Source organism: Protomyctophum parallelum, assembly GCF_964188405.1.
Source record: "Protomyctophum parallelum genome assembly, chromosome: 18".
NCBI classification, from domain to species: Eukaryota; Metazoa; Chordata; class Actinopteri; order Myctophiformes; family Myctophidae; genus Protomyctophum; species Protomyctophum parallelum.
The window spans coordinates 11,674,380-11,690,060 of NC_139716.1; the positions used below are offsets into that span (position 1 = coordinate 11,674,380).

The 15,681-nt window shown below is 44.6% G+C and overlaps 1 protein-coding gene across 1 annotated transcript in view; it reads right to left on the reverse strand.

The window, feature by feature from the left end:
- The window catches only part of usp53a (ubiquitin specific peptidase 53a), a 57,936-nt gene that overhangs the window by 13,318 nt on the left and 28,937 nt on the right, over positions 1 to 15,681 (reverse strand). The window contains exons 11-12 of the mRNA XM_083789329.1: positions 8,365 to 8,514; positions 741 to 1,704 (exon numbers count right to left, since the gene is read on the reverse strand). Coding sequence (XP_083645455.1) covers positions 741 to 1,704; positions 8,365 to 8,514 — 1,114 coding nt within the window. The remainder of the gene's footprint in view (positions 1 to 740; positions 1,705 to 8,364; positions 8,515 to 15,681) is intronic.

The following is a 15,681-nucleotide window of genomic DNA, read 5'->3' on the forward strand; positions in this document are numbered from 1 at the left end:
GGGCTTTGGCAACTGTCCTCTTTGGCTCTCCGTGTTCATCGGATTCTTTATCTTACATAAAGAAATACGAGCAACCTGTTAAAAAAGTTAAGAACACAGCGGGGGGACACCCGGGACAGAAGTGATAGAACGAGACAGACTAGTGTAGTGGTGCACAGTGAGCGGTGACTGAGCGGCAGCGCAGCCCCTCCTCTCCCTCGAGGATCAGGAGGGAGAGGGCTGAGGGAGTGAGGGGGCTGTTTGACTGTGTGTGCGCACTGGGAAGGAGCATGTCTCAAGTTCCAACGGGAGAACGGAGCGGCATCTGAGTGGATCGGATAATGGATCGGCCCATTTGCCACCGATTCCCGATCTAGAATTTTAGCCTGGATCGGCGCCGATCTCCGATACGAGTATCGGATCGGCGCATCCCTATAGAAGACATTTTTAGAATCTGATCTCAGGTCAGAATGGAAAACTGTCAGGATGTAGAAGACATTTTTAGAATCTGATCTCAGGTCAGAATGGAAAACTGTCAGGATGTAGAAGACATTTTTAGAATCTGATCTCAGGTCAGAATGGGTTAATAATTGGCAGCTCAGTTGACGCTCAAAAATGCCTCTCAAAAAAACAAACAACGGGGATTAAATTAAGTGACCTCATTATCAGTGACATAATGGACATAGAGTCCTAGCACTAGCAGTTCATTCAGGGAACAATCAATACCTGGAAAAAAACAATCAAAACGATCTATCGTATACCTTGTTGTCCGATGCAGCTCAGGGACAGGCCTGAGGAGGTCTTTGGAGGACAGGTTCTCCAGCCTGAGGAGGTCTTTGGAGGACAGGTTCTCCAGCCTGAGGAGGTCTTTGGAGGACCTGTTCTCCACCACGGGAGACGGAGAGTCCAGGTTGGCGGAGGAGCCGTTGCTGAGTCTGTCGCTGCTCTCGTATCCCGACTCCGTCCTCTGGATCTTCCAGTTGTCCGCGGCCGTGCGGTTGACCTTAAGAGCGGCCACGCCCTGCTTCGAGCGGTCCTTGTCGCTGTGGTGACCGCCGCGCAGGCTGTCCGAGTCCAGCGAGCTGCGGCTGCCGCCCGTCCCGTCGTGGCGCTGCTCGTCCTCGTAGATGGTCATGAGGCTCTTGGGCGGCTGGCGCTCCTCTCCTCGCCCCGACGGCGGCGCCCACGCCGCCGTCGTCGGGTCCCTGTCCCGGTCCCGGTCCCGGTCTCGGACGGGCGACTCGCTGCTGGGCCTTCTCCTGGGACTGTGTTGCCGCTGTCGCTCCGGACTCGCCTCGCATTTGTTGTTGTTGCCACCGGCGCCACTTATCACGCTGTCCACGTTCAGCGACTCCCGCATGGGCTTCCACGGGCGACTGGGCCTGGCGCCGCCGCCGCTGCTGCCGCGGCTGGCGGGACGCTCCCGCGAGTCCTGGCTGCTGTCGGTGTCGTAGCCGTTGGAGTGCTGGTCCAGCCGTGCCCGGCTGTGGTGGCCGGCGTGGCCCCCGCCGCTGGGCACCACGGCGGGGAGCCCGTGGACCCTGGAGGAGTGGGAGGAGCGGTGGGAGGTGTCGTGGTGGGAGGAGCGACCGCCCATGTGAGGCGTCCGTTCGGTGCGGGTGGGACCTTTGCCCTGGCTGGCGTACAGGCGGGTGTCCAGGTAGTGGTGGAAGCCGTTCTCTGGAGGGGAGACGGAGCGCGAGTAGGGCCGGTCCTGGACTGGGTCTAAGAGGCAAGGACACATACGTTAAGTAGGGCCGGTCCTGGACTGGGTCTAAGAGGCAAGGACACATACGTTAAGTAGGGCCGGTCCGGTCCGGGACTGGGTCTAAGAGGCAAGGACACATACGTTAAGTAGGGCCGGTCCTGGACTGGGTCTAAGAGGCAAGGACACATACGTTAAGTAGGGCCGGTCCGGGACTGGGTCTAAGAGGCAAGGACACATACGTTTCGTTAAAGCTTTAACCATCAGCACACCAGGGAATTCACTTCTAGTGATTTTTACTAGTTGTAAACTAGTTGACTAGTTGAAAAGTCGACTAGTTGCTTAAAATCCTTACAGCACACCCTCTCATTTAGCAGAGGTTTCATGCAACCGTTGTTCTGCATGGAAGCACTAAATCAACTAAATGCAGAATTACGCTTCATTAATCATTATGCAAAAGGACTGCAGTGAAACCGCAACGCAGTGAATTTGTTTTAGATTTTTTAAATTATCTTTTGATCAAAGCATGAAGGTATATAATGAGAAACAGGGGACTTTTAGGGGTCAAAATTACCAAAACCAGGTAATGAGAAATGTCAATTTCTTTTTTTATATATATATTTCTTATCCCACGATTTTGTAACCCATTTTTCACCAATAGTGTCAATTATCTAATGTGATCCTGGGCTCTACACACCCTCCACCAACCTAGTCCCCATATATGGGGGACAAGTGGAGAGCAACTTGAACTCATGCTTCCTTCATGCCTGAGTGTCCAAGTGGCTCCTTTACACCTGACAGGGGGGAGTTTCCCTGGTTGGACGTAGTGCGTGGAAGGAACACGTTATTCCAACCAGTTCCCAGTTCCAGAAATGCCACTTTCTCTGCAAAGCGGTGCTGATTCAAAGCAGCGCTGATTCAAAGCAGTGCTGATTCAAAGGCTGGCTGTGGCAGCATCACTCTCCTGCTGTGCATCGCGTAAAAAGCCCTTTCAAAGCAACCAAAGACACAAAGCTTTAGTTGGCTCCAAAACGACAGCCGGCGGTGGGGTGGCGACAACAGGGTCTCTTGACATTTAACTGGGATCTCTGCATGTGAGAGTTAGGTGTAAATGATGGCCGGTGGGAGGCTGCTTTCCTCTCTTCTGTGTGTCCTCTGTGTGCCAGTTGGTATTCAAACATTGACACGTCAAGGACCCCCTGAATCAGGGTTCCCCAATAGGCGGCCCGCGGGCCATTTGCGGTCCGCGGAGCGCCCCCCTGTGGCCCCTGGAAGAATTTCCCAAAAAAATAATATATATATACGTTTTTTTTTTTTTTTTTTGGGGGGGGGTCCCCCAGATTAACCCCCTAGTGGCCAAAGACGTAATCTGCGTATTAAATCAACAAATCCCTCGTGGCCAGGGACGTAATTGACGTAATAGACGTACTGCCCTGTCAGTACGTCTTATTATAACAAAATAATGGAACTTTTAGACTTTAAAAAAATAAAATAATGTAATGTACCAAAAACCGGCCGAAATCCGCGCGATCGTGCACTATCGTTCAGCTTTGGCGACTTTTTGAATGGCAATCGAAAAATGTGAGATATGACCACAATGTCACGAAATGTCCCATTTTAAAGCTCTGTACTTTACAATGAAAAAATTATTATGATTCTAGCACGTTCCATCGTTTACTTATAAGCTTTTTAGTAGACCTTGGTTTCAGTGCAAAGTTAAACCAAGGTGTACTAAAATGCTTATAAGTAAACGAGGGAACAAGCTAGAATCATATTTCTTTTTTCGGTTTAAAGTATACACTTGGAGCTTTAAAATGAGACATTTCGTGACATTGTGGTCATATCTCACATTTTTCGATTGCCATTCAAAAAGTCGCCAAATCTGGCCCAATGCACAATAAGATGTTATTAAATCTAGCAATAAGGGTTTTAAGGGGAATTTTCAGGGCAAGACCTCGACTTCGCACGTGCGGACTCAGCCCCCAGCCAGTGGTACCCTAGTCAAAATATGGCCCTTGAGGAAAATTAATTGGGGAACCCTGCCCTAAATTAACCCGTATTTAGGCCGTGGACAAACATTTGAAAAGACTTGACATGAAAAAGATCTGTCTGTTTAACCACAGTCCAAAAAAGGACTATATTTATATAGCGTCTGAAATTACCATTTGTATTATTACTGTTATAGCGTAGACATTATTAATCCTACAATTCAGTTTCACCCAGCAGATGGCTGCTCAGGTGGTCATGTGGAGTGCTCAGGGGGGAGCGGTTACGGTTTAACCCATTCTGACCGGGCACCCATTTTGGTGTCAGCATCATGTTATTCTTTAGCCATTTAAAAATAGCAGATCTACAAGCTCATATCGCGCCACCGAGTGGCGCGATACGAGCTTGTAGGTCTGCTATTTTTGAAAAATCTAAAAAAACTACTGACATTTTTTTAATCTGATCTCAGGTCAGAATGGGTTCATCAGACCAGTGTGTGTCCGGCGGAAACCTCGTATGAATCTGATCTCAGGTCAGAATGGGTTAAGTGTCTTGCCGCAGCAGGCATTATCTACGACGCCCTGTATGTCTGACAGAACTCAGACATAGTACAGTACAGTACAGGGCATACATAATTCATGGTCGGGAGTTAAGTGCATGAATTAGAATTTTGAAGACGCCACAGTCAGAGTAGGTGAGCCGTGTGTGTGTGTGTGTGTGTGTGTGTGTGTGTGTGTGTGTGTGTGTGTGTGTGTGTGTGTGTGTGATCTACAGCATATGCTCTCAGGTGTGCAACAACGACGTGAATTATGGGCTAAAAGCCCGAGGAAGTAACCTCTGGAGAAGTGGGCGGCGCCCGCCATGCGGAGAAGGATTCTGCTGCTGACACCGCATGGGACTTTAAATCAATTAGACCTGAGCTCGATTCTACAAATGTCTTCTAAAATCCTGACAGTTTTCTGAAAAACCTCACGTTTCTGTATCAGTGGTGCTCAATATTTCATGTCAAGGACCCCCAAATATATATGTAATTGAGCCACCGACCCCCCCCCCCCCCCCCCCCCCGCCATCTGAAAATATGTTATTCCAGGAACCCCTTCAGAAGCAAAGATTTGAGTTAAAACGTTTGCTCTGAAAGAATATATTCAAAGATTTGCACCACATTTTCACGACTTTTCAAAAATAGCAGACCTATACAAGCTTGGTGGCGCGCTATATGAGCTTGTAGATCTGCTATTTTTCCAATAGCTAAAGTATAACATAATGCTTATAGTTAAAACACCAAAAGGGGGTTCCCGTCCAGAATGGGTTAAATCAATTGAGCCGTAGTACTTAAGACGCTTTAGGTCTGTGACGTTAATACTTCCTGGAAGTTTCTCAAAGTGGTCCACGGTGCATTTCTTTTGAGAAGGAACAGGTCTAAAATCGATACGATAGGAGATATCGTCGCTGTCAGGCAGAAAGGTCCAAAAAGTGCTGTGTTCCGATGAAAAGACAAAAACAGCAGATTCTGCAAAGCTCACCAGAGCCAGTATTGCAGATGTGGTGCTCCCTGCTTTTAAAAGTAAAGTGGGCAAAGGCTCATTCATTTATATAGGAGCCACACAGTGGGATAGCCTGGAATCCAGTGTTAAAGGACAACTTTCGTTTTTTTCAACCAAGGTTCATGTTTTAGTTTGTTATTAGATAAAGTAAAAGATGAGTGTTAATCTTTTTTCATTTGCTGCTTTCGTTTTAGGGAATTTAGCTGTTTTTGACAGGGGGGCGGGGGCATTCGAGCATGGGTCTAAATATGTATTTTTTAACACAATTTTATGGTGATTTATTTTTTTATGGTTTACTATAGTCCTAATAAACGTCAGGAAATTACATCTGGCTACAGAAGATCACAGGATCTACTGAATGTGAAGGTAGCCTACTGGGGGAAGGCTTATACTGTGTGTATAGGCTCAATATGTCAGTTTGTCACATTCAATGGATCCTGTGATCTTTTGTGGCCAGATGTAATTTCCTGGCATTTATTAGGACTATAGTAAATAATAAATAAATAAATCACCATAAAATTGTGTTAAAAAATACATATTTAGCCCCATGCTCAAATGCCCCCGCCCCCCTGTCAAAATCTGCTAAAATCCCTAAAACGGAAGAAAGCAGCAAATGAAAGAAAATGAACACTCACCTTTTAGTTTCTCTAATAACAACCTAAAACATGAACCTTGGTTGAAAAAAACTAAAGTTGTCCTTTAAACTGACCTCCAATTTGAGAACATTTAAACAGATGACAAAAAAATGGCTACTGGAAAAGGTTCCCCTATAAAAGGGTCATCTTAGAGGGATGGATACTAGGGACGTACTTGTTGTGTTGTGTATGTAATGTATATGTACTGTTATGTATTTGTGATGTATTTTAAAGTATTGTTCCGTTCAGTGTGAAGAGGACCTCAGTGGAAATAAGACTTTGGACTTTACTGTGCAATCCTTGAAATCGCCGTTTATAATGTTGTATTATGATTGCTTTTCTAAATAAATCAAATCAAATCAAAAGAATCACACGGCGCATCGCAGAGCGTTGTGAAGTTTTAAGACTAGTTTTGCTACTTTTATTGTGTTTCTAAAAGGCGTTTCTGTCTTTCTTCTTGGAGTGGCTGAAGTTGTTCTGAAAGTGGGCTCTTCAGCAGAACGCTGTAGTGTGATGATGGGCGCGAGCGGTAGATTTATGCTCCAGGACGTGCATTAACCCATTTAGACCTGAGATCAGATTAGTTTTCTGAAAAAGCTATGTTTCTATGTCAGTCGTTCTTCGATTTTTCAAAAATAGCAGACCTACAAGCTCGTAGCGCGCCACTCGGTGGCGCGCTATGAGCTTGTAGATCTGCTATTTTTCAATAGCTAAAGCATAACATAATGCACCAAAAGGGGTTCCCGCACAAAATGCGTTAACCATAGTGTCACCTCCAGCCGCGCCATCCATCAACGGCAGAGATGCTACAGCCTCCTTTTAGTCCGCTGTATTCAATCATAACGGAACACGGGCCGGTGCTAACAGGGACTATTGGGTTTACATGGACCAGTTCAGTATATATACTGTATATATATATATATGTGAAGTCAGAAATTGGGACAGAACATCATATGTATGTGTATATATATATATATATGAAGTAAGACATTGGGACAGAACATCATGATATGTATGTATATATTATATATATTTTTTTACATAAACATAATTTTGGAAGGTTTTCAGAAAACTTATATCGGGATTTAGTAGTCTTTAGAATTCTCTCTCCCTCTCTCCCTCTCTCCCTCTCTCCCTCTCTCCCTCCCTCCCTCCCTCTCTCCCTCTCCCTCTCTCCAGAACAGAGCATGCCATGCACTATCCCTCCGTTTCTGGCGCCCCCTACTGGTACTAATAAGTCATATACTCGTGCTCATGACCACTGCCACATAGGCGGACACGGACATTGCTGGTTGTAGGAGTGGTGGCACCACTCAAAAACTAAGGACAAACTACAACATCATTCATGAGAGTTTGAAGCGACAGCAACAACACAGGGCCTGGCAGGCTTGAACAGACGTCAGCAGCCAGCACGTAATCTAATCCCCTGGCTGACACTTTGCTCCCAGACCTCTGGTTACATAAGAAGGGCTATAGTCTCGTCTTCAATAGCTAGCCCTTTTTGCGTCATAATGCCCCCATGGCGCATTTACAATGCATGGAGTATGTTTACGGCGTGAGATTGTGTGCATTAAACCATTCTTTACGGGAACCCGTTTAGGTGTTAGCGTTACGTTATGCTTTAGCTATTGAAAAACAGCAGATCTGCAAGCACATAGCGCGCCACCGAGTGGCGCGCTATGAGCTTGTAGGTCTGCTATTTTAGAAAAATCGAAGAACGACTGACATAGAAACACATGGCTTTTTCAGAAAACTGTCAGGATGTAGAAGACATTTTTAGAATCTGATCTCAGGTCAGAATGGGATAAGTGTCAAAAGCGTTCATGTCACCTGATGCCATGTGTGTGTGTGTGTGTGTGCGCGTGTGTGCGTGTGTTTATCTGCACTCAGCAAAATCACATTGTCTTCTCCGTCACTGTTGTCTGCATGCTTTATCCATGTGTGCCCCTGTATTGATCCATACTGTATGTACAGTACTACAGTGTCTCCCTGTATTGATCCATATTATGTGCAGTACTATATAGTGGTAAAAGCTTTTACTCTTGCTAAAAGCAGAGACACACACTTCCTTGTCGCTTTACAAATGTCTTCTTTTACAAACTCACAACTCATCGCAGACACCATAGCGTGACTAAAGCGTAAATCAACCTAAACCCATTCTGGGACGGGAACCCATTTTGGTGTTAGCGTTATGCTATGCTTTAGCTATTGAAAAATAGCAGATCTACAAGCTCATAGCGCGCCACCGAGTGGCGCGCTATGAGCTTGTAGGTCTGCTATTTTTTTTTAAAGTCGTGAAAATGTGGCGCAAATCACTGGGTCACTGGAACTACATATTTCCAGATGGGGGTCGGCGGCCAAATACAGATAATTCTAGGGGGTTCTTGACATGAAAAAGGTTGAGCACCACTGACATAGAAACATAGGGTTTTTCAGAAAAATGTGAGGAATTAGAAGCCTTTTTTTAATCGACTTCAGTCCAAAATGGGTTAAATCACGACGGGGGGAAACCGACCTTTGTAGTGTGACTCCGCTCTCTTCTGGCCGTTCCTCTCAGGGTCTCTCCTGGTCGGCTGCATCCCCCGGATGGCTCCCGCCCTCTGGGCAACTCCTCTGGAGATGTCCCTGAAGTGGCTCTTCACTGGATCACCGGAGCCCAGCTTAGCTGCAAAACAACAGAGAGGGCCAAGATATTAGCGGGCGCTCTGTTTTCTGACCAGTTTTCTGAAAAAAGAAAATGTTTCTATGTCAGTGGTGCTCAACCTTTTTCATGTCCCAAGACCCCCAGAATTATCTGTATTTAGCCACGGACCCCCGTCTGAAATTATGTTGTTCCAGGGACCCCCCCCCCACCAGAAGTAAAGATATGAGTTAAAAATGTTTGCGGTGGCCCAGGCCGTAGCGTAACGGTCTGGGCACCGGACTGGTAATCCAGTCGCAGTGTGCCGCGGGTTCGACTCCCGGACCCGACACGGCCTTTACTGCATGTCATCCCCCCATCTCTCTCCCGTTTCCTGTCAGCCTACTGTCTGTCCCTTCAAAAATCAATAAAAGGCGTAAGCCGCAAAAAAAAATCTAAAAAAAAAAAAAAAAAAAATGTTTGCGGTGAAAGAATATATATTCCATGAATTGCACACATTTTCATGACTTTTCAAAAATAGCAGACCTACAAGCTCGTAGCGCGGCACTCGGTGCTGCGCTATGAGCTTGTAGATCTGCTATTTGCACACAATGCTTAAACCACCAAAAGGGGTTCCCGCCCAAAATGGGTCAATGTAACATGATCAGCCACAGAATGTGTGCCTCGGTGGTGCGTAGATAGATAAAGACAAATTAGCCCCATAAGCCAAGTTACAAGTGCTGATATAGAGGGTTGATTCTCTCCAGACAGGAGTAGATTAATGACCGTTTAATCACACGATAACTCCACCGCATTGGAGCAGCGAATAGGCTTCCTCTGCACTGCCTGGTCGGGTCGGGTCGGGGAAAAAGAATCTTCGTAATGTCCCGTTACCTCATTCTCTACCTCGAGCTACCCTTTAACCCGTTCTGGACGACGGGAACCCCCTTTGGTGTTTTAAGCATTATGTTAAAAAATAGCGGTTGAAAAAAAGCAGATCTACAAGCTCATAGCACGGCACCGAGTGGCGCGCTACAAAATATATATTCTTTCAGAGCGAACTCAAAGGTTTGCTTCTGGGGGGGGGGGGGGGGTCTCTGCCTGGAAGAACATATTTTCAGATGGGGGTCGTCGGCCAGATTCATATAATTTTTTGGGGTGCTTGACATGAAAAACCTTGAGAACCACTGACATCAGGCATCAGCATCAGGATTTAGAACGCAAACTCTGACTTTTTAAAGTGAAAGCGTATGCTGGCACTGGGGTTTATGCTAACAGCTAGCGGTAGAGCTAGAGTTAGTTATTTTTATAAATTTTATCCCATGATTTTGTAACCCATTTTTCAGCCCTGTGTCAATTATCTAATGTGATCCTGGGCTCCACACACCCTCCGCCAACCTAGTCCCCATATATGGGGGACAAGGGGAGAGCAACGGACTTGAACTCATGCTTCCTTCATGCCTGAGTGTCCAAGATGCTCCTTTACACCCGACAGGGGGGAGTTTCCCTGGTTGGACCGTAGCGCGTGGAAGGAACACGTTATTCCAACCAGTTCCTTTCCCCTCCATCAGGCGCCCCAGCTGGCCAGGGGGAGGCAGTTTAGAGACCAGTTCCTTTCCCCTCCATCAGGCGCCCCGGCTGGCCAGGGGGAGGCAGTTTAGAGACCAGTTCCTTTCCCCTCCATCAGGCGCCCCGGCTGGCCAGGGGGAGGCAGTTTAGAGACCAGTTCCTTTCCCCTCCATCAGGCGCCCCGGCTGGCCAGGGGGAGGCAGTGCATTGGTACTAGTTCTAAAAGCTCTGAGCAACTGGTAACATTTATCTGTGCCACTACTGGCGAGAAAATAAAACGGAAAAAGTGAAAATATGCGAGGTCCTCCTAGTTTACGACAACAACAGAGAGAGAGGGCGATCACAAGGACATGTGCAGCCTCTACGCTAATGATTACACAAGAATGTGCCGTAACATTAAACAAGTCATGGATTTAACCCATTCTGGGCTTTAAGCATTATGTTATGCTTTAGCTGTTGAAAAATAGCAGATCTACAAGCTCATAGCGCGGCACTCGCGAACTTGTAGGTCTGCTATTTTTGAAAAACCCCGTGAAAATGTGCCTGAAATCTTTGAATATATATTGTTACAGAGCGAGTTTTTAACTCAAATCTTTGCTACAACATATTTTCAGATTTGGGGTCAATGCCAATGTCATACATATTTGGGGGTCCTTGACATGAATATGTTTGAGAACCACTGACATAGAAACATGGGTTTTTCAGAAAACTGTTTTTTATTTATTTCGACGTCAGGCCTAACTAAATGGGTTAAAGTCTGCCAAAGGACCTTTACTTGACCTTGCACCCGAGCATTGTACCGTTGTTCCATTCTCTAATTATCTTTTGTTTGTCGTTTCTGTGTTTCCTTGTAATCTATGTTTCCGTTTTCTCTCTTTCTCTCTAGTTTAGTGTTTGTTGTTCTTCAAGTCACTAATATCCTCCCTGTCCCTCTTTGTCCGGATGCATTAATAACAGTCCCTAATCCCTCTCCCTGTTACATGCAGACGCTGGTCTGCATGTATCTTACTATCTTCTCTTCTTATCACACTCACACTCAACTGTGTTAACCCATTTAGGGCTGACGTTGAAATTTTAAAAATGTATTTTTTTAAAGTATTTTTTTTTTCTGAAAAACCTCAGTGGTTCTCACTATTTCATGTCAAGGACCTCGGTGCCGCGCTATGAGCTTGTAGATCTGCTATTTTTTTCAATAGCTAAATTATATCATGCTAAAAACACCAAAAGGGGTTCCGGTATCCCGTATCTGTTCCTGTATCTCCTTCAGCATACAGTAACCTCAAATCAATTGATCTGTGTCAGACACCACCTTATTATTGCCATATGATATGGACTTTACTGACATATTTATATCCTTCACCGTGTTTGATTTATTACCATTATACTACTCAGAATGTGTTACTATTACTATATCACTTCACTAGTATTGCTTTTGTTTGTTTGGCACTCGAATATTGTTGCCCACTCAGAAACCTCTGCATGCCTGTCCTGTTTGTCCCTTTGGGATCCTTCCCAGGTTTTAGTTTGACTTTTTCCCCTTGCCTGATTCATGGTCTAAGGATGTCAAATTGGTTCCTTTTGAGCAGGGGTGGGCAACTGGTGGCCCGGGGGCCAAATGCGGCCCCCACCTTCACTTAACACATTGATTGCTAACTTTTGAAATTCTACTCAGGATTGCTTCTGCTAAGCGATTAACATTGGACTTTTTAACTTTTTAGGGGCCCACAGCGAGGGGCCTCTTATAGCACATCGCACATTGCATAAATCAAAAGGAAGCCAAACTAGTCCACTTCAATTTAAAAAAAAAAATATGATTCTACCATCTTCCATTCTGGAGATATTGACCTTTTTCTAAAACCTGCTTTTCACTGCACGCTGCTCTTTTGAAAAAACAGCAGAGATATGGAAGGTTGAAGTTGACAGACATTGACAGACAGATATAAAAATGAACACAAATAATATCATATACATACTACACACTGAATGAAAGCCCTGAATGTCTACTTTTAGGAGGAAAACAAATACACATGGTCCCATGTATAGTTTGTCAGTAATTGGCTGTTGAATGCAGCTTGCGCCCACCAGAGAGGATTTCAGAAAATGCATGGACCTGAAGAACCATTATTCACAAAATAAGGCCTATAGCGACATGTACATACTATATACCGTATGAAACAGAAGACTCTCTGCTTTCATAAGAAAAATACTTCTACTGTAATAATAATAAAAATCACACCCCTGTGAAGTGAGCAGTGCAATGTTGCACAACATTGCACTGCTCACTTCACATGGGTGTGATTTTTATTATTATTACAGTAGAAGTATTTTTCTTATGAAAGCAGAGAGTCTTCTGTTTCATACGGTATATAGTATGTACATGTCGCTATAGGCCTTATTTTGTGAATAATGGTTCTTCAGGTCCATGCATTTTCTGAAATCCTCAGAGTATTTTAGACAAGACAAGGAACTGACAACTAAATATTCACAAAATAAGGCCTATACATACTATATACCGTATGAAACAGAAGACTCTCTGCTTTCATAAGAAAAATACTTCTACTGTAATAATAATGAAAATCACACCCCTGTGAAGTGAGCAGTGCAATGTTGCACTGCTCACTTCACAACATTGCACTGCTCACTTCACATGGGTGTGATTTTTATTATTATTACAGTATTAGTTTTTTTCTTATGAAAGCAGAGAGTCTTCTGTTTCATACGGTATATAGTATGTACATGTCGCTATATGCCTTATTTTGTGAATAATAGTTCTATAGGTCCATGCTTTCTCTAATCAGACCAGTGTGTGTCCAGTGGAAACCTCGTATGAATCTGATCTCAGGTCAGAATGGGCTAAAGTTCTCTCTGAAAAAGAGAATTTTATAAATGAAATGGATTCAATAGTCTAGTATTGACAAACAGTATATGGGATATGTGTATTTTATTTGTTTTCCTCCTAAAATTAGACATTTAGGGCTTTCATTCAGTGTGTAGTATGTATATGATACTTTATTTATGTTTATATCTGCCTGTCATGATAACGTCATGATGATGATGATTCTATGCACATATGTGATCATTGTCTCAGTAAACAAAATCAACAGATCGTTTGATAGCATAACAGTGACTTGAGAGGTTGACATGTCTGGACATGAACCACAGGAGCGACTCAACTCGCAGTGGGGGGGGTAGGGTTGGGATTCGGAACCGGGTCCATTTCAGACCCGGTTCCGACATTGCGGATCCGGAGCCGGTTCCATCGTTTTTTTATTAACGGTTCCCCAAACGGATCTCATCAGTTGTCATTTAGCTCCGCTGTGTCCCTGTGCCTGCATGCAAGCAGAGCCTGGGGTGACGTCACCCCACCTACATGAGTGAGTGGGGTCGGGGAGGATACGCCCACTGTTCTGTGCATTCAGCGACCGCTGTGGTGTGGAGCGAGTGGGACAGTATAAGTATGTCGCCAAAGTGTGGTTAACAGAGAGGGAAATGACTGAGGCTGAGCAGTGAGCATGCAAAGTGCAATAAATGCGAGAGTTGCTAGCAAAGGTTGTTGCAACTTGTACCACGTGAACATAGAGGAAACATCTCAAAATCAATATGCCTACACATCGCGTTTGAGAGCCATGCGGAAAGCCGTGCCTGCTCTCCCCGCAGCTTCACCACAGCCAGCGGGGGACGATCTGATGCAAGGCTGGTTTACTTTCCCCAGGCTAGTAACGTAATGGAAAATAAAAACTACTAACGTGCTTTTAATTTGGCTCTAAATTAATTGCGTGGCTGTTGAGAGCCCAGCGTTTAGGTGCATATACCGCCATAGATTGATTACTTTATAAACAATTTGCAGAAAAAAAGCACAGGAACGTAGCCTACAGTTCAATACAAGGTCTGCTATAATCCAAGAAAGCACTATGGCTTGTTTCCATTAGGGTAAGGGGTCCTTCATATTAAATTAATTTGAACATTAAAGACAACATTTGTCACTACAACAATATCAATATTGTGTACTGTATATTTAATATACAGTACAAATTGCAATATACAGTACAAATTGCAACAATGATATTGTTGTGGTGCCTAGCTGCTGCTGGTGGTGGTGGTGAAGTTTAAATAATAGTGCCACCTCATAATTGTAAAGTGCATTTTCAATAATTTAATTAATTAATTTGTGTTTATTATGTACTTGGTTAGGTTAGTTATAATATAAGCATAATCTATGTCAGAAAAACGGGGAAAAAAATAATATTAGGATCCGTTAAGGGAACCGTTAGGAACCGGAACCGTTAAGAGGGATCCGGGAAGGATCCGGAACCGTTAAAATCCTAACGAATCCCAACCCTAGGGGGGGGGGGGTTCCACGACATGTCTGGACATGAACCACAGGAGCGATAAGCGTAGCCAGGCTGGCTGTGATTTCGACAAAATGACAGACAACACGATGGCTTCCGCAGCTTAGGATTGTATTAGTTATCCATTACAAACGGGTCGATTACGTCCCAGACGCCTTATCACTGCAATTGGCTGGCGAAGGCGCTATGGCGATTATGGTGATCAACTGCCGAGAATCTTTTTTCCGAGAATGAGAGTAGCATTGCAAACTGCAAAACGATCGATCGCAACTCGCAGTGTGGGGGGGGTTCCACGGTGTGATATCTGCTAGCCTAGTATACTGCTTCTTTGTCCAAACATGGCTGACGCGACGGCGAAAAAAAGACAGTTGGTCAGATGTATACTGCTTCTCCTATGGCGGTCCTTCGAGAATACGTCATTCGTTTCGCGTATACCTGTCCGTGAAATGGCGATCGACCGTTGGAGATTATTATTGGTTTATATACGGGTTTATATTTCCGAGAATGAGGCGGCAGACCGGTGAGTTGTCGTTGGAAAGAATTAGAGAGGGCTGTGTCGAGTGGATCTGTGTGAATGAGTGGGGGGGGGGGAGAAACTGTAATGCGATGGAGAGATGCCTCGGGAGAAACCATGTAGAAACAGGAGGGGAAGGGTAATCGAGTGTATTCACAAATTTCACACACACTAGAAAATGGGTAGCTCCATTTTAGATCCCCTGATCTGCGTTGGTCTATGCCGTGTGCAGGACGGCGATGCCGCCTCCCCAGTACGTCGTAATGGATACGGCATGCCTGGAATGTGGTTAGACCAGGCCTCTTTTCAGGAGGTGGGGGGCTTTAAACTCCCGGATCTCACAGCGGATCTTTCTGGAGGTGATCAGTGTTACATTATGTGTTGTCCGGGCGTCAGAGAAGTTGATGTACAGTATACAGTAAAAACACCAATAAAACGCTTTAGAGCGTGATGCGCAGACGGCGCTCGAGATTAATAAAACGCTTTAGAGCGTTTTGCGCAATCGATGAGTTAATGTGGCCTGCATGTTAATATCAGAATACTGATATAGTATTGATTTCAGCTGTTACAATTCCAAACCTGCTTTAATTACTTCATGACTATTAAATGACTAAAGTATCAAAATGTTATTGTCTTTTTGTGTCCAATGTAGATATGTTAACAGTTCATAAAGTTAACAGAACTATAACTAAATGCATTTGAAATTCAATAAAAAAGGTTACTTTTCAGGATTCCAATTTAAAAATAGCAAAAGATTATTCAAGTTTTCAATTCAAAAAT